The sequence below is a fragment of the Phaenicophaeus curvirostris genome, unplaced genomic scaffold (genome assembly GCF_032191515.1).
Source record: "Phaenicophaeus curvirostris isolate KB17595 unplaced genomic scaffold, BPBGC_Pcur_1.0 scaffold_68, whole genome shotgun sequence".
NCBI lineage: Eukaryota > Metazoa > Chordata > Aves > Cuculiformes > Cuculidae > Phaenicophaeus > Phaenicophaeus curvirostris.
Window position 1 is genome coordinate 2,298 of NW_027206690.1, and position 25,849 is coordinate 28,146.

Below are 25,849 nucleotides of genomic sequence, written 5' to 3' on the forward strand. Positions count from 1 at the left end.
GGGTGTCTCAGGGGGGTTTTGGGGGCCTCAGGGGTCTCTGGGGGGTGTTTGAGTGGGTTTTGGGGTGTCTCAGGGGGGTTTTGGGGTGTCTCAGGGGGGTTTTGGGGGGTTTAGGGGGCTCTGGGGGCTGTTTGAGTGGGTTTTGGGGTGTCTCAGGGGGGTTTTGGGGGGCTGAGGGGTCTCTGGGGGGTGTTTGAGTGGGTTTTGGGGTGTCTCGGGGGTTTTGGGGGCCTCAGGGGTCTCTGGGGGGTGTTTGAGTGGGTTTTGGGGTGTCTCAGGGGGGTTTTGGGGGCCTCAGGGGTCTCTGGGGGGTGTTTGAGTGGGTTTTGGGGTGTCTCAGGGGGGTTTTGGGGGCCTCAGGGGTCTCTGGGGGGTGTTTGAGTGGGTTTTGGGGTGTCTCAGGGGGGTTTTGGGGGGCTGAGGGGCCTCTGGGGGGTGTTTGAGTGGGTTTTGGGGTGTCTCAGGGGGGTTTTGGGGGGCTGAGGGGTCTCTGGGGGGTGTTTGAGTGGGTTTTGGGGTGTCTCAGGGGGGTTTTGGGGGGCTGAGGGGTCTCTGGGGGGTGTTTGAGTGGATTTTGGGGTGTCTCGGGGGGGTTTGGGGGGCTCAGGGGTCTCTGGGGGGTGTTTGAGTGGGTTTTGGGGTGTCTCAGGGGGGTTTTGGGGGGCTGAGGGGTCTCTAGGGGGTGTTTGAGTAGGTTTTGGGGTGTCTCAGGGGGGTTTGGGGGGGTCTCAGGGTATTTTGTGGTGTCTCGGGGGGTTCTGAGGGTTTTGGGGGGCTCTGTGGGGGGTTTGAGTGGATTTGGGGGGGTTCTGAGGGTTTTGGGGGGTCTCGGGGTGTCTCAGGGAGGTTTTGGGGGGTCTCAGGGGCATTTTGGGTCGGTTTTGGGGGGTCTGAGAGGTTTTTTTGGGGGTTCTGAAGGTTTTGGGGGGTCTGAGGGGTTTTTCGTGGGGTTCTGAGGGCTTTTTTGGGGGGTCCTGAGGGTCTCGGGGGGTCTCAGAGGAGGTTTTGGGGGGTCTCAGGGGCATTTTGGGGGGGTTCTGAAGGGTTTTTAGGGGGGTTCTGAGGGTTTTGGGGGGTCTCAGGGGCATTTTGGGGGGGTTCTGAGGGTTTTTTGGGGGATTCTGAGGTTTTTTGGGGGGGTCCTGAGGGTTTTGGGGGGTCTCGGGGTGTCTCAGGGGGGTTTTGGGGGGTCTCAGGGGCATTTTGTGGGGGTTTGGGGGGTTCTGAGGGTTTTTTGGGGGGTTCTGAGGGCTTTTTTGGGGGGTCCTGAGGGTTTTGGGTGGTCTCTGAGGGGGTTTTGGGGGTCTCAGGGGCATTTTGTGGGTGTTTGGGGGGTTCTGAGGGGTTTTTTTGGGGGGTTCTGAGGGTTTTGGGGGGTCTCAGGAGCATTTTGGGGGGGTTCTGAGGGTTTTTAGGGGGGTTCTGAGGGTTTTGGGGAGTCTCGGGGGGTCTCAGGGGGGTTTTGGGGGGTCTCAGGGGCATTTTGGGGGGGTTCTGAGGGTTTTTTTTGGGGGGTTCTGAGGGTTTTGGGGGGTCTCAGGAGCATTTTGGGGGGTTCTGAGGGGGTTTTCGGGGGATTCTGAGGGTCTTTTGGGGGGTTCTGAGCGTTTTTTGGGGGGTTCTGCGGGATTTTTGGGGGGTCCTTTGCCTTTTGTGGAGATTCTGAGGGGTCTGGGGGAGATTTCGGGGGTCACCGTCGGTTTTGGGGGGCTCCTCAGACTTTGGGGGTGTCTCTTTTTATCCCAGAGGAGGAAGAGGAGGAGCTCGAGGGGTACAGCAAGAGCGGCCCCGGGCGCCGGCGAGTGAGCAAGGTGGGGGGGGGGGGCACCCCAATATTTTTTTGGGGTGCACGGGGGGGTCCCTGACCCCCCAAATTACCTTGGGGGCCCCCAGACCCCCCAAAATTGTGGACTGGGGGGGTCTCTTTCTCTCTTCAAATTATAGGAGATGCTCTCCTGACCCCCCAAAATTAGGGGATGGGGGGGGTCTCTTGGTTCCCCCCCAAATTTTAAAGTTATAAGGGGGGTTCCCTGGGGTTTTGGGGGGTCTCCAGGTTTTGGGGGACCCCCCTGAACCCCCTTTTGTGGCAGTGGGAGCGAAGGAACGAGAGGGGGGAGACCCCCCTGCATCGAGCCTGCATCGAGGGCGACCTGCGCCGCGTCCAGCTCTTCCTCAAACAGGTTTGGGGGTGCAAGGGGTGGGGGGGCACCCCAACTTTTTTGGGGGGCTAGGGAGAGGGAGATGGGGGTCCCCGAGAGGTTGTGGGGGGAGCCGGGAGCCCCAAATCGTGGGATTGCGGAGTGATAGGAGCCCCAACTCATGGGACACCCCAAAAATCGAGGATCTCCAACTCATGGGAACCCCAAAAAATCCAGGAGCCCCAACTCATGGGACCCCCCAAAATCCAGGACCCCCAACCCATAGGACCCCCCAAAATCCAGGACCCCCACCCCATGGGACCCCCAAAAATCCAGGACCCCCAACCCATGGGACCCCCAGAACCCCAAAAATCCTGGACCCCAACCCATGGGACCCCCCAAAATCCAGGACCCCCAAATCATGGGACCCCCAAAAATCCAGGACCCCCAACCCATGGGACCCCCAAAAATCCAGGACCCCCAACCCATGGGACCCCCCAAAATCCAGGGTCCCCAACCCATGGGACCCCCAAATATCCAGGACCCCCAACCCATGGGACCCCAACCCATGGGACCCCCAAAATCCAGGACCCCCAACCCATGGGACCCCCCAAAATCCAGGATCTCCAACTCATGGGAACCCCAAAAAATCGAGGACCCCCAACCCATGGGACCCCCCAAAACTCCCGGACCCCCTGTTGTGTTTTAGGGTCACCCCGTGAACCCCCGGGATTACTGCGGCTGGACCCCCCTCCACGAGGCCTGTAACCACGGGCACCTCGGTGAGACCCCCCGGAGCCCCCCCAGATCCCTCAGGGCCCCCCAAAACCCCCTCCAGATCCCTCCGAGCCCCCCTCAAACCCCCTCCAGATCCCTCAGAGCCCCCCTGAACCCCCTTCAGATCCCTCAGAGCCCCCCCAAACCCCCTCCAGATCCCTCAGAGCCCCCCCAAAAGCCCCTCCAGATCCCTCAGAGCCCCCCCAAAACCCCCTCCAGATCCCTCAGAGCCCCCCCAAACCCCCTCCAGATCCCTCAGAGCCCCCCCAAACCCCCCTCCAGATCCCTCAGAGCCCCCCAAAACCCCCTCCAGATCCCTCAGAGCCCCCCCGAAACCCCCTCCAGATCCCTCAGAGCCCCCCCAAACCCCCTCCAGATCCCTCAGAGCCCCCCCGAAACCCCCTCCAGATCCCTCAGAGCCCCCCCAAACCCCCTCCAGACCCCTCAGAGCCCCCCCAAAGCCCCTCCAGATCCCTCAGGGCCCCCCCAAGCCCCCTCCAGATCCCTCAGAGCCCCCCCAAACCCCCTCCAGATCCCTCAGGGCCCCCCCAAGCCCCCTCCAGATCCCTCAGGGCCCCCCAAAAGCCTCCTCAGATCCTTCAGGAACCCCCTCCAGATCCCTCAGAGCCCCCCCAAACCCCCTCCAGATCCCTCAGAGCACCCCCAAACCCCCTCCAGATCTCTCAGAGCCCCCCCGAACCCCCTCCAGATCCCCCCAAACCCCCTCCAGATCCCTCAGGGCCCCCCCAAGCCCCCTCCAGATCCCTCAGGGCCCCCCAAAAGCCTCCTCAGATCCTTCAGGAACCCCCTCCAGATCCCTCAGAGCCCCCCCAAACCCCCTCCAGATCCCTCAGAGCCCCCCCAAACCCCCTCCAGATCTCTCAGAGCCCCCCCGAACCCCCTCCAGATCCCCTCAAACCCCCTCCAGATCCCTCCGAGCCCCCCCAGATCCCTCAGAGCTCCCCCAAAAGCCCCCTCAGATCCTTCAGAAACCCCCTCCAGATCCCTCAGAGCCCCCCCATACCCCCTTCAGATCCCTCAGAGCCCCCCCAAACCCCCTCCAGATCCCTCAGAGCCCCCCAAAAGCCCCCTCAGATCCTTCAGGAACCCCCTCTAGATCCCTCTGAGCCCCCCCAAACCCCCTCCAGATCCCTCAGAGCCCCCCAAAAGCCCCCTCAGATCCTTCAGGAACCCCCTCCAGATCCCTCAGAGCCCCCCCAAACCCCCTCCAGATCCCTCAGAGCCCCCCAAAAGCCCCCTCAGATCCTTCAGGAACCCCCTCCAGATCCCTCTGAGCCCCCCTAAAGCCCCTCTAGACCCCTCAGAGCCCCCCCAAACCCCTTCCAGATCCCCCCAAACCCCCTCCAGACCCCTCAGAGCCCCCCCTATCCCCCTCCAGACCCCTCCGAGCCCCCCCAAACCCCCTCCGAGCCCCCCCAGGTCCCTCGGTGACCCCGCGGTGTCCCCCCCAGAGGTGGTGGTGGCCCTGCTGGGGGCGGGGGCGGCGCTGGACGACGCGGGGGGCCCCGGCTGCGAGGGGGTCACCCCCCTGCACGACGCCCTGGCCTGCGGTCACTTCGAGGTGGCCGAGGTCCTCGTGCGGCGAGGGGCCTCGCTCCGAGCCCGGAACAGCGCCGTAAGGGACAGCGGGGACACCGGGATGGGGACACCGGGATGGGGACGCTGGGAATGGGGACACCGGGATGGGGACACTGGGAATGGGGACACTGGGAATGGGGACACCGGGATGGGGACACTGGGAATGGGGACGCTGGGATGGGGACGCTGGGATGGGGACGCTGGGAATGGGGACACTGGGATGGGGACGCTGGGATGGGGACACTGGGATGGGGACACTGGGAATGGGGACACTGGGATGGGGACACTGGGAATGGGGACACTGGGAATGGGGACGCTGGGAATGGGGACGCTGGGAATGGGGACGCTGGGATGGGGACACTGGGAAGGGGACACTGGGATGGGGACACTGGGAATGGGGACACTGGGATGGGGACACTGGGAATGGGGACACTGGGATGGGGACACTGGGAATGGGGACACTGGGATGGGATGGGGACACTGGGATGGGATGGGGACACTGGGAATGGGGACACTGGGATGGGATGGGGACACTGGGATGGGACGAGGACACCAGGAAGGGGTCGGATGGGATGGGGACACTGGGAATGGGGCCACTGGGATGGGATGGGGACACTGGGATGGAATGGGGACACTGGGATGAGATGGGGACACCAGGAAGGGGTCGGATGGGATGGGGACACTGGGAATGGGGACACTGGGACGGGATGGGGACACTGGGATGGGATGGGATGGGGACACCAGGAAGGGGTCGGATGGGATGGGGACACTGGGAATGGGGACACTGGGATGGGATGGGGACACTGGGATGGGATGGGGACACCAGGAAGGGGTCGGATGGGATGGGGACACTGGGATTGGGGACACTGGGATGGGCTGGGGACACCAGGAAGGGGTCGGCTGGGGACACTGGAGAAGACGCCCCCGATTCCGTTGTCCCCGGCAGGGCCTGACGCCGCTGGGGACGCTCCGGGACTGGATCCGCACCTACGGCCCCGAGCTGGACGAGGAGACCTGGCAGCGGTGCCGGGCGGCCGAGCGGCTGCTCCTGGAGGCGGCGGCCGCGGCACCTTCGGCACAAGGTCCTTCCGACCCCCTCTTCGACGCCGAACTCTCCGAGCCGGCGTCGGCACCGGAGCAGCCGGGGAAGAAACGGCAACGGGACAAGGATGGGGAGGAGGAGGAGGACGAAGACGCCATCCGGAACCTCGGAAACACCAAATCCCTCTTTGGGGGCTCCGACTCCGACCTTGATGGCGCCAAATCCCAGCTTGGTGGCTCCAAATCCAACTTTATTGGCTTCAAATCCAACCTTGATGGCTCCAAATCCAACTTTGTTGGCTCCAAATCCAACCTTGATGGCTCCAAATCCAACCTTGATGGCTCCAAATCCCGACTTGGTGGCTCCAAATCCAACCTTGGTGGCTCCAAATCCCTTCTTGAAGATTTCGAATCCAACTTTGATGGCTCCAAATCCTTCTTTGATGGCACCAAATCCAACCTTGGAGGCGCCAGATCCTTCCTTGGTGGCTCCAAATCCCTTCTTGGAGGCTCCAAATCCGACTTTGATGGCTCCAAATCCAACTTTGGTGGCTCCAAATCCTTCTTTGATGATACCAAATCCCTTGGAGGCACCAAATCCAACCTTGGAGGCACCAAATCCTTCCTTGGTGGCTCCAAATCCCTTCTCAGAGGCTCCAAATCCAACTTTGATGGCTCCAAATCCCAACTTGGAGCCTCCAAATCCTTCCTTGGAGGCTCCAAATCCAACTTTGATGCCTCCAAATCCGACTTTGATGCCTCCAAATCCCTCCTCGATGCTTCCGAATCCGTTTCTGGCGCCGCCGCCGCCTCGTGCCGGCAGCCGGCTCTGATCCCGGAGGAGCAGTACCTGGCCCAGGAGGATTGGTTGGAAGACGACTTGGGGAGCTGCCGAGGGAGCTGGAAGCGCCCGCGCCGGGAATCCCGGGAACGCCGGGACGCGGCGATGGCCTCGAGGGACGAGCCGGAGCTGGAGATCACCGGGACTCGGCACCCACCGCGGCGACGCCGCCGGAGCCGCCTCTCCATGAGGAGGATCCCAACGGGACGGAGCCGGCAACGCCGGATGCCGGAGCGGGAATGTCAGACCCCGTGTCCCAGCGAGAGTGACACCGAGGGGACCCCGGAGCCCGCGGTGACGCCGAATCCAACCGCGACGCCCCCGGCCATTCCCACTCTCCGTGTCCGCGTCCGCATCCAGGACAGCGTCTTCCTCATCCCGGTGCCCCAGAGGTGACAGCTTGGTGTCCCCCCCCCACCACCCCTTTTTGGTGTCACCGGCACCCCCCGAGTGTCCCTGGGTCTTTGGGGGGGTCCTTGGGGACATTATGGGGGTCTTTGGGGACATTATAGGGGTCCCTGTGTCTTTGGGGGGCTCCTTGTGTCTTTGGGGGGGTCCTTGGGGACACTGGGAGGGTCCTTAGGGTCTTTGGGGGGGTCCTTGGGGACATTGAGGGGGTCCCTGTGTCTTTGGGGGGGTCCTTGGGGACATTGAGGGGGTCCCTGTGTCTTTGGGGGGCTCCTTGGGGACACTGGGAGGGTCCTTGGGGTCTTTGGGGGACTCCTTGGGGACATTATGGGGGTCCTTGGGGACATTGAGGGGGTCCCTGTGTCTTTGGGGGGGTCCTTGGGGACACTGGGAGGGTCCTTGGGGTCTTTGGGGAGGTCCTTGGGGACATTATGGGGGTCCTTGGGGACATTATGGGGGTCCCTGTGTCTTTGGGGGGGTCCTTGGGGACACTGGGAGGGTCCTTGGGGTCTTTGGGGAGGTCCTTGGGGACATTATGGGGGTCCTTGGGGACATTATGGGGGTCCCTGTGTCTTTGGGGGGGTCCTTGGGGACACTGGGAGGGTCCTTGGGGTCTTTGGGGAGGTCCTTGGGGACATTATGGGGGTCCTTGAGGACATTATAGGGGTCCCGGTGTCTTTGGGGGGCTCCTTGGTGTCATTATGGGGGTCCTTGGGGACATTATAGGGGTCCCTGTGTCTTTGGGGGGGTCCTTGGAGACACTGGGAGGATCCTTGGGGACATTATTGGGGTCCCTGTGTCTTTGGGGGGCTCCTTGTGTCTTTGGGGGGGTCCTTGGGGACACTGGGAGGGTCCTTGGGGTCTTTGGGGAGGTCCTTGGGGACATTATGGGGGTCCTTGGGGACATTATAGGGGTCCCTGTGTCTCTGGGGGGCTCCTTGGGGACACTGGGAGGGTCCTTGGGGTCTTTGGGGGGCTCCTTGGGGACATTATAGGGGTCCCTGTGTCTTTGGGGGGGTCCTAGAGGACATTATGGGGGCCCTTGGGGACATTATAGGGGTCCCTGTGTCTTTGGGGGGGTCCTTGGGGACACTGGGGTGGCTCTGGGGGACACTGGGGTGGCTCTGGGGGACCTGGGGTGGCTTTGAGTGACCCGGAGGTGGCTCTGGGGGTCCCAGGGGTGGCTCTGGGGGACCTGGGGGTGGCTCTGGAGGTCCCAGGGGTGGCTCTGGGGGTCCTGGGGGTGGCTCTGGGGGACCTGGGGGTGGCTCTGGGGGACCTGGGGTGGCTCTGGGGGACCTGGAGGTGGCTCTGGGGACCTGGGGGTGGCTCTTGGGGTCCCAGGGGTGGCTCTGGGGGACCCGGGGGTGGCTCTGGGGGACACGGGGGTGGCTCTGGGGGACCTGGGGGTGGCTTTGAGTGACCTGGGGGTGGCTCCTGGGGACCTGGAGGTGCCTCTAAGGGACACGGGGGTGGCTCTGGGGGTCCCAGGGGTGGCTCTGGGGACCCAGAGGTGGCTCTGGGGGACCCAAGAGTGGCTCTGGGGACCTGAGGGTGGCTCTGGGGGACCTGGAGTTGGCTCTGGGGACCTGGGGGTGGGGCTCTGAGTGACCTGGGGGTGACTCTGGGGGGTCCCGGGGGTGGCTCTGGGGGTCCCAGGGGTGGCTCTGGGGGTCCCAGGGGTGGCTCTGGGGTCCCAGAGGTGGCTCTGAGGGACCTGGGGGTGGCTCTTGGGGACCTGGAGGTGGCTCTGGGGGACCTGGCGGTGGCTTTGAGTGACCTGGGGGTGGCTCTGAGGGACCTGGGGGTGGCTCTGAGTGACCTGGGGGTGGCTTTGAGTGACCTGGAGGTGGCTCTGAGGGACCTGGGGTGGCTCTGGGGTCCCAGAGGTGGCTCTGAGGGACCTGGGGGTGGCTCTGGGGGTCCCGGAGGTGGCTCTGGGGGTCCCGGGGGTGGCTCTGGGGTCCCAGAGTTGGCTCTGGGGAACCCAAGGGTGGCTCTGGGGACCTGGAGGTGGCTCTAAGGGACCCGGGGGTGGCTCTGGGGGTCCCAGGGGTGGCTCTGGGGGTCCCAGGGGTGGCTCTGGGGACCTGGAGGTGGCTCTGAGGCACCTGGGGGTGGCTCTGAGGGTCCCAGGATTGGCTCTGGGGTCCCAGGGGTGGCTCTGGGGGTCCCGGGGGTGGCTCTGGGGTACCTGGGGGTGGCTCATTGCTTTTTTGGGGGGGTGTCCCGGTGTCCCCCCCCACCCCCGGGGTGACGCGGTGACGTCCCCAGCGAGCCGTGTGCCGTGGGGTGGCTGGCGGCGCGGGCGGCCGAGCGCTACCAGCAGGCGCTGGGGCTGCTCCCCCGCCTCACCCTGAAGAAAGAGGGGGCCCTGCTGGCCCCCCAAGACGCCGTCCGCGACGTCCTGCGCAGCAACGAGGAGGTGAGGGGGTCCCTGTCCCCACCATGGGGTCCCCAGGGGATGGGGTTGGGGACAAAGAGGGGACATCGCCGCCTGGTGTCACCGCAGGTGCTGGCGGAGGTTCAGGGATGGGATTTGCCCCCCTTGGCCGAGCGCTATCGACGAGCCTGTCGGAGCCTGGATGTGGGTGAGGAGACCCTGTCCCCTCCCTGTCCCCTCTATGTCACCTCCCTGTCCCCTCCCTGTCACCTCCTGGTCCCCCCTGAGCAGCCCTTGGGGACCAAACCCCTCCCTGTCCCCTCCCCTGTTCAGTATTGGTCCCCCCTGAGCATCTCTTGGGGACCAAATCCCCCCTGTCCCCTCCCTGTCCCCTCCCTGTCCCCTCCTGGTCCCCCCTGAGCATCTCTTGGGGACCAAATCCCTCCCTGTCCCCTCCCTGTCCCCTCCTGGTCCCCCCTGAGCATCTCTTGGGGACCAAATCCCTCCTGTCCCCTCCCTGTCCCCTCCCTGTCCCCTCCCTGTCACCTCCTGGTCCCCCCTGAGCATCTCTCGGGCACCAAATCCCTCCTGTCCCCTCCCTGTCCTCTCCCTGTCCCCTCTGACCCCTCCTTGGGGACCCAAATCCCCCTTGTCCCCCTCCCTGTCCCCTCCCTGTCCCCTCCTGGTCCCCCCTGAGCATCTCTTGGGGACCAAACCCCCCCTGTCCCCCTCCCTGTCACCTCCTGGTCCCCCCTGAGCATCACTTGGGGACCAAATCCCCCCTGTCCCCTCCCTGTCCCCTCCCTGTCACCTCCTGGTTCCCCCTGAGCATCTCTTGGGGACCAAATCCCTCCCTGTCCCCTCCCTGTCCCCCTCCCTGTCCCCTCCTGGTCCCCGCTGAGCAGCCCTTGGGGACCAAACCCCCCCTGTCCCCTCCCCTGTTCAGTATTGGTCCCCCCTGAGCATCTCTTGGGGACCAAACCCCCCCTGTCCCCTCCCTGTCCCCTCCTGGTCCCCCCTGAGCATCTCTTGGGGACCAAACCCCCCCTGTCCCCTCCCTGTCCCCTTCTTGTCCCCCTCCCTGTCCCCTCCTGGTCCCCCCTGAGCATCTCTTGGGGACCAAATCCCCCCTGTCCCCTTCTTGTCCCCCTCCCTGTCCCCTCTGACCCCCCCTTGGGGACCAAACCCCCCCTGTCCCCCTTCCCTGTCCCCTCCATGTCCCCTCCGTGTCCCCAAGGAGGGATGAGAACACGCATCCCTCTCCCATTTAAAGCTTTTTTATGGGATGAGGAGGTTCCCCAAGGAGTTTGGGGGGGTCCCCGTGACCACCGAGGGCCACCAAAGGCCACCGAGGGCCACCAGAGGCCACCAAGGGCCACCAGAGGCCACCAAGGGCCACCAAGTGCCACCAAAGGCCACCCAAGTCCCTCTTTTCCCTGCAGAACCTCACCGGCTGCTGCTGAAGGTGACGGAGCTGCAGGAGCAGAGCCCGGAATTGGGGTTCGGGGCGGGGTTGGGGGTGCCTGCCCCCCACCTCCCTCCCTTGCTCCGAGCTCTCAAGCTGCAGGCGTCGCTCCGGCGCCTGCGGCTTCGCGCCTGCGGCCTCTCGGACGCGCTGGCTCCCGAGCTGCTGGCCGCGGTGGCCACGCTGCCGGCCCTCGCCCTGCTCGACCTGGCCGGCAACCGCCTGGGAGCCGGGGGGCTACGGAGCCTCCTGCCCGCCGAGCCCGGCGCCCACGGAGCCTTCCAGGTGAGGGATACGGGGGATCCAGACCCCAAAGCCCTTTATCCAGCCCCCAAATCCCTTTTTCCATCCCCGAATCCCTTTATCCATCCCCCAAATCCCTTTATCCATCCCCCAAATCCCTTTCTCCATCCCCAAATCCCTTTATCCATCCCCTAAATCCCTTTATCCGTCCCCCAAACCCCTTTTTCCACCCCCAAATCCCTTTATCCATCCCCCAAATCCCTTTATTCATCCCCCAAATCCCTTTATTCATCCCCCAAATCCCTTTATCCAGCCCCAAATCCCATTATCTGTCCCCCAAATCCCTTCATCCATCCCCAAATCCCTTTATTCATCCCCCAAATCCCTTTATCCAGCCCCAAATCCCATTATCTGTCCCCCAAATCCCTTTATCCATCCCCAAATCCCTTTATTCATCCCCCAAATCCCTTTATCCATCCCCAAATCCCTTTATCTGTCCCCCAAATCCCTTTATCCGTCCCCCAAATCCCTTTTTCCATCCCCAAATCCCTTTATCCAGCCCCCAAATCCCTTTATTCGATCCCTAAATCCCATTTCTGTCCCCCAAATCCCTTTATCCACCCCCAAATCCCTTTATCCGTCCCCCAAATCCCTTTATCCATCCCCCAAATCCCTTTATCCATCCCCCAAATCCCTTTATCCGTCCCCCAAATCCCTCCATCCATCCCCCAAATCCCTTTATCCATCCCCCAAATCCCTTCATCCATCCCCCAAATCCCTTTATCCATCCCCCAAATCCCTTTATCCGTCCCCCAAATCCCTTTATCCGTCCCCCAAATCCCTCCATCCATCCCCCAAATCCCTTTATCCATCCCCCAAATCCCTTTATCCGTCCCCCAAATCCCTTCATCCATCCCCCAAATCCCTTTATCCACCCCCAAATCCCTTTATCCGTCCCCAAATCCCTTTATCCGTCCCCCAAATCCCTTCATCCATCCCCCAAATCCCTTTATCTATCCCCAAATCCCTTTATCCGTCCCCAAATCCCTTTATCCATCCCCCAAATCCCTTTATCCATCCCCAAATCCCTTTATCCAGCCCCAAATCCCATTATCTGTCCCCCAAATCCCTTCATCCATCCCCCAAATCCCTTTATCCACCCCCAAATCCCTTTATCCGTCCCCAAATCCCTTTATCCGTCCCCCAAATCCCTTTATCTATCCCCAAATCCCTTTATCCGTCCCCAAATCCCTTTATCCATCCCCCAAATCCCTTTATCCATCCCCAAATCCCTTTATCCAGCCCCAAATCCCATTATCTGTCCCCCAAATCCCTTTATCCATCCCCAAATCCCTTTATTCATCCCCCAAATCCCTTTATCCAGCCCCCAAATCCCTTTATCCATCCCCAAATCCCTTTATCTGTCCCCCAAATCCCTTTATCTGTCCCCCAAATCCCTTTATCCGTCCCCCAAATCCCTTTTTCCATCCCCAAATCCCTTTATCCAGCCCCCAAATCCCTTTATTCGATCCCTAAATCCCATTTCTGTCCCCCAAATCCCTTTCTACACCCCCAAATCCCTTTATCCGTCCCCCAAATCCCTTTATCCATCCCCAAATCCCTTTATCCAGCCCCCAAATCCCTTTATCCAGCCCCCAAATCCCTTTATCCGTCCCCCAAATCCCTTTCTCTAGCCCCCAAATCCCTTTATCCATCCCCCAAATCCCTTTATTCCATCCCTAAATCCCATTTCCATCCCCCAAATCCCTTTCTCCATCCCCCAAACCCCTTTATCCACCTCTAAATCCCTTTATCCGTCCCCCAAATCCCTTTTTCCATCCCCAAATCCCTTTATCCAGCCCCCAAATCCCTTTATTCGATCCCTAAATCCCATTTCTGTCCCCCAAATCCCTTTCTACACCCCCAAATCCCTTTATCCGTCCCCCAAATCCCTTTCTACACCCCCAAATCCCTTTATCCGTCCCCAAATCCCTTTAACCATCCCCCAAATCCCTTTATCCATCCCCCAAATCCCTTTTTCCACCCCCAAATCCCTTTATCTGTCCCTAAATCCCATTTCCATCCCCCAAATCCCATTATCCGTCCCCCAAATCCCTTTATCCATCCCCCAAGTCCCTTTATCCAGCACTAAATCCCTTTATCCATCCTCCAAATCCTTTTATCCACCTCCAAATCCCTTTATCCAGCCCCCAAATCCCTTTATCCAGCCCCCAAATCCCTTTATCCAGCCCCCAAATCCCTTTATCCATCCCCAAATCCCTTTATTCATCCCCCAAATCCCTTCATCCATCCCCAAATCCCATTATCTGTCCCCCAAATCCCTTCATCCGTCCCCAAATCCCTTTATTCATCCCCCAAATCCCTTTATCCAGCCCCAAATCCCATTATCTGTCCCCCAAATCCCTTTATCCATCCCCAAATCCCTTTATTCATCCCCCAAATCCCTTTATCCAGCCCCCAAATCCCTTTATCCATCCCCAAATCCCTTTATTCATCCCCCAAATCCCTTTATCCAGCCCCAAATCCCATTATCTGTCCCCCAAATCCCTTCATCCATCCCCAAATCCCATTATCTGTCCCCCAAATCCCTTCATCCGTCCCCAAATCCCTTTATTCATCCCCCAAATCCCTTTATCCAGCCCCAAATCCCATTATCTGTCCCCCAAATCCCTTTATCCGTCCCCAAATCCCTTTATTCATCCCCCAAATCCCTTTATCCAGCCCCAAATCCCTTTATCCATCCCCAAATCCCTTTATTCATCCCCCAAATCCCTTTATCCAGCCCCAAATCCCATTATCTGTCCCCCAAATCCCTTCATCCATCCCCAAATCCCATTATCTGTCCCCCAAATCCCTTCATCCGTCCCCAAATCCCTTTATTCATCCCCCAAATCCCTTTATCCAGCCCCAAATCCCATTATCTGTCCCCCAAATCCCTTTATCCGTCCCCAAATCCCTTTATTCATCCCCCAAATCCCTTTATCCAGCCCCAAATCCCTTTATCCATCCCCAAATCCCTTTATTCATCCCCCAAATCCCTTTATCCAGCCCCAAATCCCATTATCTGTCCCCCAAATCCCTTCATCCATCCCCAAATCCCATTATCTGTCCCCCAAATCCCTTCATCCGTCCCCAAATCCCTTTATTCATCCCCCAAATCCCTTTATCCAGCCCCAAATCCCATTATCTGTCCCCCAAATCCCTTTATCCGTCCCCCAAATCCCTTTTTCCATCCCCAAATCCCTTTATCCAGCCCCCAAATCCCTTTATTCGATCCCTAAATCCCATTTCTGTCCCCCAAATCCCTTTCTACACCCCCAAATCCCTTTATCCGTCCCCAAATCCCTTTATCCGTCCCCAAATCCCTTTATCCATCCCCCAAATCCCTTTATCCATCCCCAAATCCCTTTCTCCACCCCCCAAATCCCTTTCTCCATCCTCCAAATCCCTTTATCCATCCCCCAAATCCCTTTTTCCATCCCCCAAACCCCTTTCTCCACCCCCCAAACCCCTTTTCCCACCCCCCAAATCCAATTTTTCCCTCTTCCGATCCCGTCTAGAGCCTCGAGGAGCTGGATTTGAGCCTCAACCCTCTCGGGGACGCCGCCTGCCGCCCTCTAGCTCGGCTCCTCCAGGCGTGTCCGGCGCTGACCACGCTCCGAATCGAAGCTTGTGGCTTCTCCGAAGCCTTCGACCTTCCTGGTAAACGCCGGAGACTCAATTTTTGGGGGTCTGGGGGCAGATTGGGGGGGTCTGGGGGCAGATTATGGGGTCTGGGGGCAGATTGAGGGGGTCTGGGGGCAGATTGAGGGGGTCTGGGGGCAGATTATGGGGTTTGGGGGGCAGATTGAGGGGGTCTGGGGGCAGATTGAGGGGGTCTGGGGGCAGATTATGGGGTTTGGGGGGCAGATTGAGGGGGTCTGGGGGGCAGATTGAGGGGGTCTGGGGGCAGATTATGGGGTCTGGGGGCAGATAAAGGGGGTCTGGGGGCAGATTGGGGGGGTCTGGGGGCAGATTAGGGGGGTCTGGGGGCAGATAAAGGGGGTTTGGGGGGCAGATTGGGGGGTCTGGGGGCAGATCGAGGGTGTCTGGAGGCAGATTGGGGGTCTTGGGGGGCAGATTATGGGGTTTGGGGGCAGATTGGGGGGTCTGGGGGCAGATTGGGGGGATCTGGGGGCAGATTATGGGGTCTGGGGGCAGATAAAGGGGGTTTGGGGGCAGATTGGGGGGTCTGGGGGCAGATTTGGGGGGGTCTGGGGGCAGATTATTGGGTCTGGGGGCAGATTGAAGGGGTCTGGGGGCAGATTAGGGGGTCTGGGGGCAGATTAGGGGTGTCTGGAGGCAGATTAGGGGGTCTTGGGGGGCAGATAAAGGGGGTTTGGGGGGCAGATTGGGGGGTCTGGGGGCAGATTGGGGGTGTCTGGGGGCAGATTAGGGGGTCTGGGGGCAGATTGAGGGGGTCTGGGGGCAGATTGGGGGGTTTGGGGGTGTCTGGGGGGGTTCCTATGGGATTTAGGGGTGTCCGAGGGGGGTTTCTATGGGATTTAGGGGTGTCTGGGGGGGGTTCCTATGGGATTTAGGGGTGTCCGGGGCGGTTTCTATGGGATTTAGGGGTGTCCGGGGGCAGTTCCTATGGGATTTAGGGGTGTCCGGGGCGGTTTCTATGGGATTTAGGGGTGTCTGGGGTGGTTTCTATGGGATTTAGGGGTCTCCGGGTGAGGTTTCCATGGGATTTAGGGGTGTCCAATGGGATTTTTATGGGATTTAGGGGTGTCTGGGTGGGTTCCTATGGGATTTAGGGGTGTCCGGGGGGGTCCTATGGGATTTAGGGGTGTCTGGGGGGGTTTCTATGGGATTTAGGGGTGTCTGGGGGGTTCCTATGGGATTTAGGGGTGTCTGGGGGGGTTTCTATGGGATTTAGGGGTGTCTGGGGGGTTCCTATGGGATTTAGGGGTGTCCGGGGGGGGTTCCTATGGGATTTAGGGGTGTCTGGGGGGGGTTCCTATGGGATTTAGGGGTGTCCTGGGGGGTTTCTATGGGATTTAGGGGTGTCCGGGGGCAGTTCCTATGGGATTTAGGGGTGTCCGGGGCGGTTTCTATGGGATTTAGGGGTGTCTGGGGTGGTTTCTATGGGATTTAGGGGTCTCCGGGTGAGGTTTCCATGGGATTTAGGGGTGTCCAATGGGATTTTTATGGGATTTAGGGGTGTCCAGGGGGGGTTTCTATGGGATTTAGGGGTGTCTGAGGGGGGTTCCTATGGGATTTAGGGGTGTCCGAGGGGGGTTCCTATGGGATTTAGGGGTGTCCGAGGGGGGTTCCTATGGGATTTAGGGGTATCCAGGGGGGGTTCCTATGGGATTTAGGGGTGTCCTGGGGGGTTCTATGGGATTTAGGGGTGTCCAGGGCGGTTTCTATGGGATTTAGGGGTGTCTGGGGGGGTTCCTATGGGATTTAGGGGTGTCTGGGGGGGGTTCCTATGGGATTTAGGGGTGTCTGGGGGGGGTTCCTATGGGATTTAGGGGTGTCCGAGGGGGGTTTCTATGGGATTTAGGGGTGTCCGGGGGGGTTCCTATGGGATTTAGGGGTGTCTGGGGGGGTTCCTATGGGATTTAGGGGTGTCCGGGGGGTTTCTATGGGATTTAGGGGTGTCTGGGGGGGGTTCCTATGGGATTTAGGGGTGTCTGGGGGGGTTCCTATGGGATTTAGGGGTGTCTGGGGGGGTTCCTATGGGATTTAGGGGTGTCTGGGGGGGTTCCTATGGGATTTAGGGGTGTCCGGGCGGCTCTGTGGGATTTAGGGGTATCCAGGGGGGGTTTCTATGGGATTTAGGGGTGTCCGGGTGAGGTTTCCATGGGATTTAGGGGTCTCCAATGGGATTTTTATGGGATTTAGGGGTGTCTGGGCGGCTCTATGGGATTTAGGGGTGTCCAGGGGGGTTCCTATGGGATTTAGGATTCTCCGATGGGATTTTTATGGGATTTAGGGGTGTCCGAGTGGGGTTTCCATTGGATTTAGGGGTGTCCAATGGGATTTTTATGGGATTTAGGGGTCTCCGGTGGGATTTTTATGGGATTTAGGGGTGTCCGGTGGGATTTTTATGGGATTTAGGGGTGTCCGGTGGGATTTTTATGGGATTTAGGGGTGTCCGAGTGGGGTTTCCATGGGATTTAGGGGTGTCTGGGGTGGTTTCTATGGGATTTAGGGGTGTCCGGAGGGGGTTTCCATGGGATTTTGGGGTCTCCGATGGGATTTTTATGGGATTTAGGGGTGTCCGGGCGGCTCTGTGGGATTTAGGGGTGTCTGGGGGGGGTTCCTATGGGATTTTGGGGTGTCTGGGGGGGTTCCTATGGGATTTAGGGGTCTCCGATGGGATTTTTATGGGATTTAGGGGTGTCCGGGCGGCTCTGTGGGATTTAGGGGTGTCCGGGGGGGGTCCTATGGGATTTAGGGGTGTCAGGGGGTGTTTCCATGGGATTTAGGATTCTCCGATGGGATTTTTATGGGATTTATGGGTGTCCGAGTGGGGTTTCCATCGGATTTAGGGGTCTCTGATGGGATTTTTATGGGATTTAGGGGTCTCCGGTGGGGTTTCCATCGGATTTAGGGGTCTCCAATGGAATTTTTATGGGATTTAGGGGTGTCTGGTGGGATTTTTATGGGATTTAGGGGTGTCCGGGGGGGTTTCTATGGGATTTGGGAAGCTCCGAGGGGCTCTCCGGAGTTTTGGGGTGCCCCCCGTTGTGGAAATTCCCGGGATTTTCCTTCCCAGGGGCGTCGCGCTTGAATTCTTTGGCTCTTTCCCGGAATTCCCTGGGGTCTCCGGCTCTGGAACGTTTGTTGGGAAGCGTCTCGCGCCGCAGCTTGAGCCGCTTGGAGCTCGGAGCCGTCGTCCTTCCGGGATCCTCGAGTCTCGCCTCGACCCTCCGGAAATTCCTGCAAGGGGTGAGAATCGCTGAGAAGGGGGGTTGGAAATAACGGGAATTTTGGGATTTGATGCCGTCTCCGTCCGGCAGGAGGGGAACGTCCTCGGCCACCTCACGCTCGCCGGGAATCGCCTGCAGGACCGGGATGTGCTGGAAATCGCCAGGTGAGGGGACCCCAAATCCCTTTATCCATCCCCAAATCCCTTTATCCATCCCTAAATCCCTTTATCCGTCCCCAAATCCCTTTATCCGTCCCCAAATCCCTTTATCCATCCCCTAATCCCTTTATCCATCCCCCAAATCCCTTTATCCATCCCCAAATCCCTTTATCCATCCCCAAATCCCTTTATCCATCCCCCAAATCCCTTTATCCATCCCCCAAATCCCATTATCCATCCCCAAATCCCTTTATCCATCCCCCAAATCCCTTTATCCGTCCCCCAATCCCTTTATCCATCCCCCAAATCCCTTTATCCATCCCCCAAATCCCTTTATCCATCCCCAAATCCCTTTATCCATCCCCCAAATCCCTTTATCCGGACCCCAAATCCCTTTATCCATCCCCAAATCCCTTTATCCAGCCCCAAATCCCTTTATCCGTCTCCAAATCCCTTTTTCCATCCCCCAAATCCCTTTATCCAGCCCCAAAATCCCTTTATCCATCCCTAAAATCCCTTTATCCGTCTCCAAATCCCTTTTTCCATCCCTAAATCCCTTTATCCATCCCTAAAATCCCTAAATGACCCTTTTGGGGCCAAAAATGACCCTTTTGGGGCAAAAAACGACCCTTCTGGGGGAAAAATTCCCCTTTTTGGGGACAAAATGACCCTTTTGGGGACAAAAATGACCCTTTTGGGGACAAAATGACCCTTTTGGGGACAAAATGACCCTTTTGAGGAGAAAAATGCACCTTTTGAGGACAAAAATGACCCTTTTGGAGTCAAAATGACCCTTTTGGGGCGAAAAATGACCCTTTTGGGGAGAAAAATGCACCTTTCGGGTCAAAATGACCTTTTTGGGGACAAAAATGACCCTTCTGGGGCAAAAATGACCTTTTGGGGGACAAAAATGACCCTTTTATGACCCTTTTGGGGAGAAAAATGACCCTTTTGGGGACCAAAATGAGCCTTTTGGGGAGAAAAATGATGGTTTGGGGGGCAAAAATGACACTTTTGGGGACAAAAATGAGCCTTTTGGGGAGAAAAATGACCCTTTTGGGGACAAAATGACCCTTTTCGGGAGAAAAATGCACCTTTTGAGGACAAAAATGACCCTTTTGGAGTCAAAATGACCCTTTTGGGGACAAAAATGCAACTTTTGAGGACAAAAATGACCCTTTTAGGGAGAAAAATGACCCTTTTTGGGGAGAAAAATGACCCTTTTGAGGACAAAAATGACCCTTTTGGGGACCAAAATGACCCTTTTGGGGACCAAAATGATCCTTTTGAGGACAAAAACGACCCTTTTGAGGACAAAAACGACCCTTTTGGGGTCTAAATGACCCTTTTGGGGACAAAAATGACCCTTTTGGGGAGGAAAATGACCCTTTTGGGGAGAAAACTACCTTTTTGGGGACAAAATGACCCTTCTGGGGTGAAAAATGACCCTTTTATGACCCTTTTGGGGACAAAATTCCCCTTTTTGGGGCAGAAATTCCCGCTTTTGGGAACAAAAGTGACCCTTTTGGGGTCAAAAATGACCCTTTTGGGGACAAAACTCCCCCTTTTGGGGCAAAAATTCCCCTTTTTGGTGACAAAATGACCCTTTTGGGGACAAAAATGACCCTTTTATGACCCTTTTGGGGACAAAATGACCCTTTTGGGTTCAAAAAGGACCCTTTTGGGGACAAAGTGACCCTTTTGGGGACAAAGTGACCCTTTTGAGGACCAAAATGACCCTTTTGAGGACAAAAATGACCCTTTTGGGGTCAAAAATGCCCCTTTTGGGGCCAAAAATGCCCCTTTTGGGGGCCAACCCGACCCTTTGGGTGCCACTTTTGGAGCCCCAGGGACCACCTCGAAGCCTCTTGTCTCCCCCTCCCGCAGGTCCCTCCCTCGTTGTCCCTCTCTGGTTTCCCTGGATTTGTCGGCCAATCCCGGCATCACCTCCGAGGGGCTCCGGATGCTTCTTTCCGCCCTGGCCCAACGCAACGAGGGGCTCCAACTCCTCAATTTAGCAGGTTCGGACCCATCACCCCTAATTACCCATCACCGGGACGTCCCCGAGACCGGGAATTCTCCGTATCCGGTGAGGAACCACGGAGGAACCTCTGAGGAACCATCCCCACCCTCCTCCTTCTTCTTCTTCTTCTTCTCCCCAGGTTGCTCCGTGGAAGGACCCTCGGACGCTTCCACCTGGAGCGAAACCTTCTCCAAAATCCACGATTTCCGCCTCTGCGGGCGCCGCGTCCGCCGGAGCCACCAAGGAGACGCCTTTTCCGAGCTGGGAATCATCACCCGGCACCACAAGCTCTTCTGGAAGAAGCTCTGAAGCTCCTCCAGACCATTTTAATCCATTAAATGTTCTATTTATCGCAATTATCCTGGGTTTTTTTGGTGGTTTCGGCATCGCCGGAGACGGGATTTATTATTTATGGAGTCTGGGAAGGGAACCGGGGATGGAACTGGGGAGGAACCGGAGAGGAACGCGGAGGTTCAAGCGTGGAGGAAGCGGTTGAAGGCGTTGTAGGCGGATTCCAAGTCGAAGAGCATCTGCCGGACTTGGGAATCGTCCAACTCGTCCGACGCCGACATCCCGCTCAGCGTCTGGAGCCTGAGGAAAAGGCGGAAAAGGCGGAAAAAATACCTCTGGAGCCTCCAAACCCGGAGACGTCGGAGCCACCAACTCCAAACTCACCACTGGTTGACCTTCTGGCGGCCCTCGAAGTCCGGAGGGAGGTGGCTCATGCGGTTCATGGTCTCCATCAGCTCCCGCAGGTCCGGTTGGATCTAGGGAAGGGAGAGATCGGAAGGAGGCTCCGCGCCGGGATTCACGGACTTCTCAGCGGGAGGATGGGAGTCTCACCTCGTCCATGGCTCGGATCTCCAAGCGGAGTTTGTCCATCACGGTGATGAAGAGCTACGGGAGAAAAATCGTGGGGTCACCACGTTCCTCACACGCTCCTCGTCTTCTCCACCCGCTTCCCGGCTCCGTTCCCTTCTCCGCGCTCGCTCCAGCCCCTCAAGGTCCATCTCGGAGCGAGGAACCCGAAACCGAACTCAAGATTCAGGATGCGGCTGAAACGGAGAGTTCCTGGAGGAGAATTCCAGGAGAAACCATCTCCAAGGCTTGGAGAAGCTCCAAGAAGCTCCATCCCGAACCTTTCCCTCCTCCAGGACGCGAATCGCTTCATCTTAGAAGGTCGATTAGGTTCGTTAAGCGAGATTAACTCCATTATCCATCAATCTTTGGAGCCTCCACCCAACCAGGTTTCAATCCAGGAGATCGTTCTCCTCTCCAGGCTGGAGACGGAGAGTTCCTGGAGGAGAATTCCAGGAGAAACCATCTCCAAGGCTTGGAGAAGCTCCAAGAAGCTCCATCCCGACCCTTTCCCTCCTCCAGGACGCGAATCGCTTCCTCTTAGAAGGTCGATTAGGTTCGTTAAGCAAGATTAACTCCATTATCCATCAATCTTTGGAGCCTCCACCCAACTAATTGACAATCCAGGAGATCGTTCTCCTCTCCAGGCTGGAGACAGAGAGTTCCTGGAGGAGAATTCCAGGAGAAACCATCTCCAAGGCTTGGAGAAGCTCCAAGAAGCTCCATCCCGACCCTTTCCCTCCTCCAGGACGCGAATCGCTTCCTCTTAGAAGGTTGATTAGGTTCGTTAAGCGAGATTAACTCCATTATCCATCAATCTTTGGAGCCTCCACCCAACCAGGTTTCAATCCAGGAGATCGTTCTCCTCTCCAGGCTGGAGACGGAGAGTTCCTGGAGGAGAGTTCCAGGAGAAACCATCTCCAAGGCTTGGAGAAGCTCCGAGAAGCTCCATCCCGACCCTTTCCCTCCTCCAGGACGCGAATCGCTTCATCTTAGAAGCCGATTAAGTTCGTTTAGCGAGACCTTTCATGATCTGGACCTCATCACCTGCTTCTCCTCCACCCCCTCCACCGAGACCAACCCTTCCAGGACGTTCCCTTCAACGGGAACGTTGGGATCGACCCCCTCCCAACCTCCCCCTTTTTCCGAGCCCCCCGGCCCCGTACGGAGACGATGTCCGCGATGCAGCGGTTGAGGTTGCCCTTGTCGTCCTTGATGGTGATGGGTCTGTCCTCCTTGATCCTCTCCATGGCCAAGGGGCAATCGAGCTGGGGGACGAAGAAGCCGTGAGAGGAGACGCCGGAGCCCGGAGGCACCCGGAGAGGCCGGGGGGGACGGAGACGCTCGGACTCACCCGGAAGCGGCGGCAGAAGTCGTCGAGGGAGCTGATTTCCGAGCCCTGGACCTGCTTGAGGGCGGCCTTGAGCTGCACCAGGAGGCGGGAGCAGGCGGCCGTGTACCTGCCGGAGAGAGGGACCCCGATCCGGATCGACTCCCGTTGGGGTCGCACCCGATCCCGAGCCACCCCCGGGTCCGTTCCACCCCGGGAACTGGGTCCGTTCGGCCCCAGGATCCAGTTCCATTCGCTTTGGATCATCCCTGATCCAGTTCAACTTGATTCGGTTCAGCCCCAGGATCCAGTTCAGCCCCAGGATCCAGTTCCATTCGCTTTGGTTCATCCCTGATCCAGATCAATTTGATCCAGATCAGCCCCAGGAACCGGTTCAATTCGCTTTGGTTCAGCCCCAATCCAGATCAATTCGATTCGGTTCAGACCCGGGATCCGGATCAGCCCCAGGATCCAGTTCAATTTGGTTGGTTTAGACTGGGAACTGGTTCAATTTGATTCAGTTTAGACTGGGAACTGGTTCAGCCCCGGGAACCGGTTCCATTCGAGGGGTTCGGACTGGGAACCGGTTCCCTTCGGGGGGTTCGGACTGGGAACCGGTTCCATTCGAGGGGTTCGGACTGGGAACCGGTTCCATTTGGAGGGTTCGGACTGGGAATCGGGTCCCCTGAGGACTCACTCGTTGGGCGAGACGCAATCCTTGATGTAGGCCTTCTCCAGCGCCTGCAGAGTCTTCACCACCGCGAAGAGCTCGGCCATGTTGTCGTACCTGGAGAAGGGACCGGGATGGAGGAGAAGGGACCAGGAGGAAGGAGAAGGGACCAGGAGGAGACCGGGATGGAGAAGGTGGGACCAGGAGGAGATCAGGAGGAAGAAATGGGGACCAGGATGGAGAAAGGGGGGACCAGGATGGAGAAGGGACCAGGAGGAGAAGGTGGGACCTGGATCGGATCAGGATGGAGAAGGTGGGACCAGGATGGAGGAGAAGGGACCAGGAGGAGATCAGGAGGGAGAAGGGGGGACCAGGATGGAGAAAGGGGGGACCAGGAGGGAGAAGGGACCAGGAGGAGAAGGTGGGACCTGGATTGGATCAGGATGGAGAAGGTGGGACCAGGATGGAGGAGAAGGGACCAGGAGGAGACCAGGAGGAAGAAATGGGGACCAGGAGGGAGAAGGGACCAGGAGGAGAAGGTGGGACCTGGATCGGATCAGGATGGAGAAGGTGGGACCAGGATGGAGGAGAAGGGACCAGGAGGAGATCAGGAGGGAGAAGGGGGGACCAGGATGGAGAAAGGGGGGACCAGGATGGAGGAGAAGGGACCAGGAGGAGATCAGGAGGGAGAAGGGGGGACCAGGAGGGAGAAGGTGGGGACCAGGATGGAGGAGAATGGACCAGGACGGAGGAGAAGGGACCAGGACGGAGGAGAAGGGACCGGGAGGAGCCCAGGCCGCGAGGAGCCGATCCCGATCCGGACTCACTTCTCCCTCTCCCGCGCGTTCTTGTAGAGCTTCACCTCCTGCGGGAACAGAGACGGAGCCGCTCAGCCCCGGAGCCGATCCCGTTTGGTTCCGATCCCGGATCCCGTTTGGTTCCGATCCCGGATCCGGTTTGGTTCCGATCCAGGGATCCGATTCGGTTCAGTCCCAGGATCTGATCTGGTTCAATTTGCTTCTGTTCAACCCCAGGATCCAGTTTAACCCCAAGAACCTCTTCAAATCGGTTCGATTCCCCCCCGATCCAGTTCAATTCCATTCGGATCAGCCCCAGGATCCAGATTAACCCCAAAAAACGCTTCATTTTCCCCCCGATCCACTTCAATTCCATTCGGATCAGCCCCAGGATCCACTTTAACCCCAAGAACCTCTTCAAATCAATTTGATTCCCCCCCGATCCGCTTCAATTCCATTCGGATCAACCCCAGGATCCAATTTAACCCCAAGAACCTCTTCAAATCGGTTCAATTCTCCCCTGATCCGCTTTGATTTGATTCGGATCAGCCCCAGGATCCAGTTTAACCCCAAAAAATGCTTCAATTCCCCCTTGATCCGGTTCAATCCGATTCGGATCAGCCCCAGGATCCAGTTTAACCCCAAAACCGCTTCAATTCCCCCCTAATCCAGTTCAATTCGATTCAGATCAGCCCCAGGATCCAATTTAACCCCAAGAACCTCTTCAAATCGGTTCGATTCCCCCCCGATCCAGTTCAATTCCATTCGGATCAGCCCCAGGATCCAGATTAACCCCAAAAAACGCTTCATTTCCCCCTGATCCACTTCAGTTCGATTCGGATCAGCCCCAGGATCCAGTTTAACCCCAAGAACCTCTTCAAATGGGTTCGATTCCCCTCCCGATCCACTTCAATTCCATTCGGATCAACCCCAGGATCCAGTTTAACCCTAAAAAACGCTTCAATTCTCCCCAGATCCGCTTCAATTGGCTTCTGTCCAGCCCCAGGATCCAGTTTAACCCCAAGAACCTCTTCAAATCGGTTCGATTCCCCCCGATCCGCTTCAATTCGATTCGGATCAGCCCCAGGATCCAGATTAACCCCCAAAACCGCTTCAATTTGGTTCAATTCCCCCGTGATTCGGTTCAATTCCATTCGGATCAGCCCCAGGATCCAGTTTAACCCCAAGAACCTCTTCAAATCGATTTGATTCCCCCCCGATCCACTTCAATTCCATTCGGATCAGGCCCAGGATCCAGTTTAACCCAAAAAAAGACTTCAATTTCCCCCCGATCCCGTTCAATTTGATTCGGATCAGCCCCAGGATCCAGTTTAACCCCAAGAACCTCTTCAATTCGGTTCGATTCCCCCCCAATCCACTTCAATTCCATTCGGATCAGCCCCAGGATCCAGTTTAACCCCCAAAAATGCTTCAATTCCCCGCTAATCCAGTTCAATTCCATTCGGATCAGCCCCAGGATCCAGTTTAACCCCAAGAACCTCTTCAAATCGGTTCAATTCCCCCCTGATCCGCTTCAATTCCATTCGGATCAGCCCCAGGATCCAGTTTAACCCCAAAAAACGCTTCAATTCGCTTCGATCCCCCCCCAACCCGCTTCGATTCGCTCCCCGCTCACCTCGTAGAGCTCCGGTTTGTTCGCGGGGGCTGCGAATAGAGACGAAGAGGGGGGTTAGGGGGGGGTTGGGGGGGTCAGGGGGCACCGAGACCCCCCCCCCCACTCCCCCCATCCCGGTACCGGGTCCCCCCCCCCTTCCTCACCCCCCACGGGCCCCGCGATCCCGTGAAACATCCCGGAAGCTCGCGGAGCCGCCGCTCGATTAATCGTGCCTGGGGGGGGGGGGGGGTGGGAGGCGCATGCGCCGAGCTCGATTGATCGCGTCTGCCCGTAGCGGCGACGTGAAGCCGGGTGGATTGCGCGGCGATCGACTGATCGCGCCTGGGAGGAGCGAGGAGGGGGGTGGGGGGGTTGCGCGGCCATCGATTGATCGCGCCTGGGAGGAAGCAGGAAAATAACTTTTAATAATTTTTTAATGGAAAATAGATTTTTTTGTGGAAAATGGATGGTTTTTGTGGAAAATTGTTGTGGTTTTTTGTGGCAAATTGAAGGGGTTTTGTGGAAAATGGATGTTTTTAATGAAAAATGGATTTTTTTT

At 58.2% G+C, this 25,849-nt stretch overlaps 2 protein-coding genes across 2 annotated transcripts; one reads left to right on the top strand and one right to left on the bottom strand.

The window, feature by feature from the left end:
• Positions 1 to 1,746: 1,746 nt before the first annotated feature.
• TONSL (tonsoku like, DNA repair protein) lies at positions 1,747 to 20,374 on the top strand (the record flags this gene model as incomplete). The annotated part of the gene is made up of 13 exons (XM_069881735.1): positions 1,747 to 1,811; positions 2,091 to 2,180; positions 2,848 to 2,920; positions 4,388 to 4,551; positions 5,461 to 6,788; positions 9,079 to 9,229; positions 9,317 to 9,395; positions 10,630 to 10,937; positions 14,477 to 14,618; positions 17,686 to 17,858; positions 17,930 to 18,003; positions 19,885 to 20,018; positions 20,160 to 20,374. Coding segments are annotated over 13 exons (2,951 nt in total), but the record flags the coding sequence as incomplete, so codon positions are not given.
• Positions 20,310 to 25,524, bottom strand: VPS28 (VPS28 subunit of ESCRT-I). Its single transcript, XM_069881744.1, has 9 exons — positions 25,455 to 25,524; positions 25,312 to 25,340; positions 23,706 to 23,743; positions 22,906 to 22,995; positions 22,233 to 22,338; positions 22,045 to 22,146; positions 20,864 to 20,917; positions 20,696 to 20,787; positions 20,310 to 20,611 (listed from the first exon to the last, which is right to left on the bottom strand). Exons 1-9 carry the CDS (start codon positions 25,483 to 25,485, stop codon positions 20,494 to 20,496), a joined length of 660 nt encoding a protein of 219 aa, XP_069737845.1. The 5' UTR covers positions 25,486 to 25,524; the 3' UTR covers positions 20,310 to 20,493.
• Positions 25,525 to 25,849: the final 325 nt, after the last annotated feature.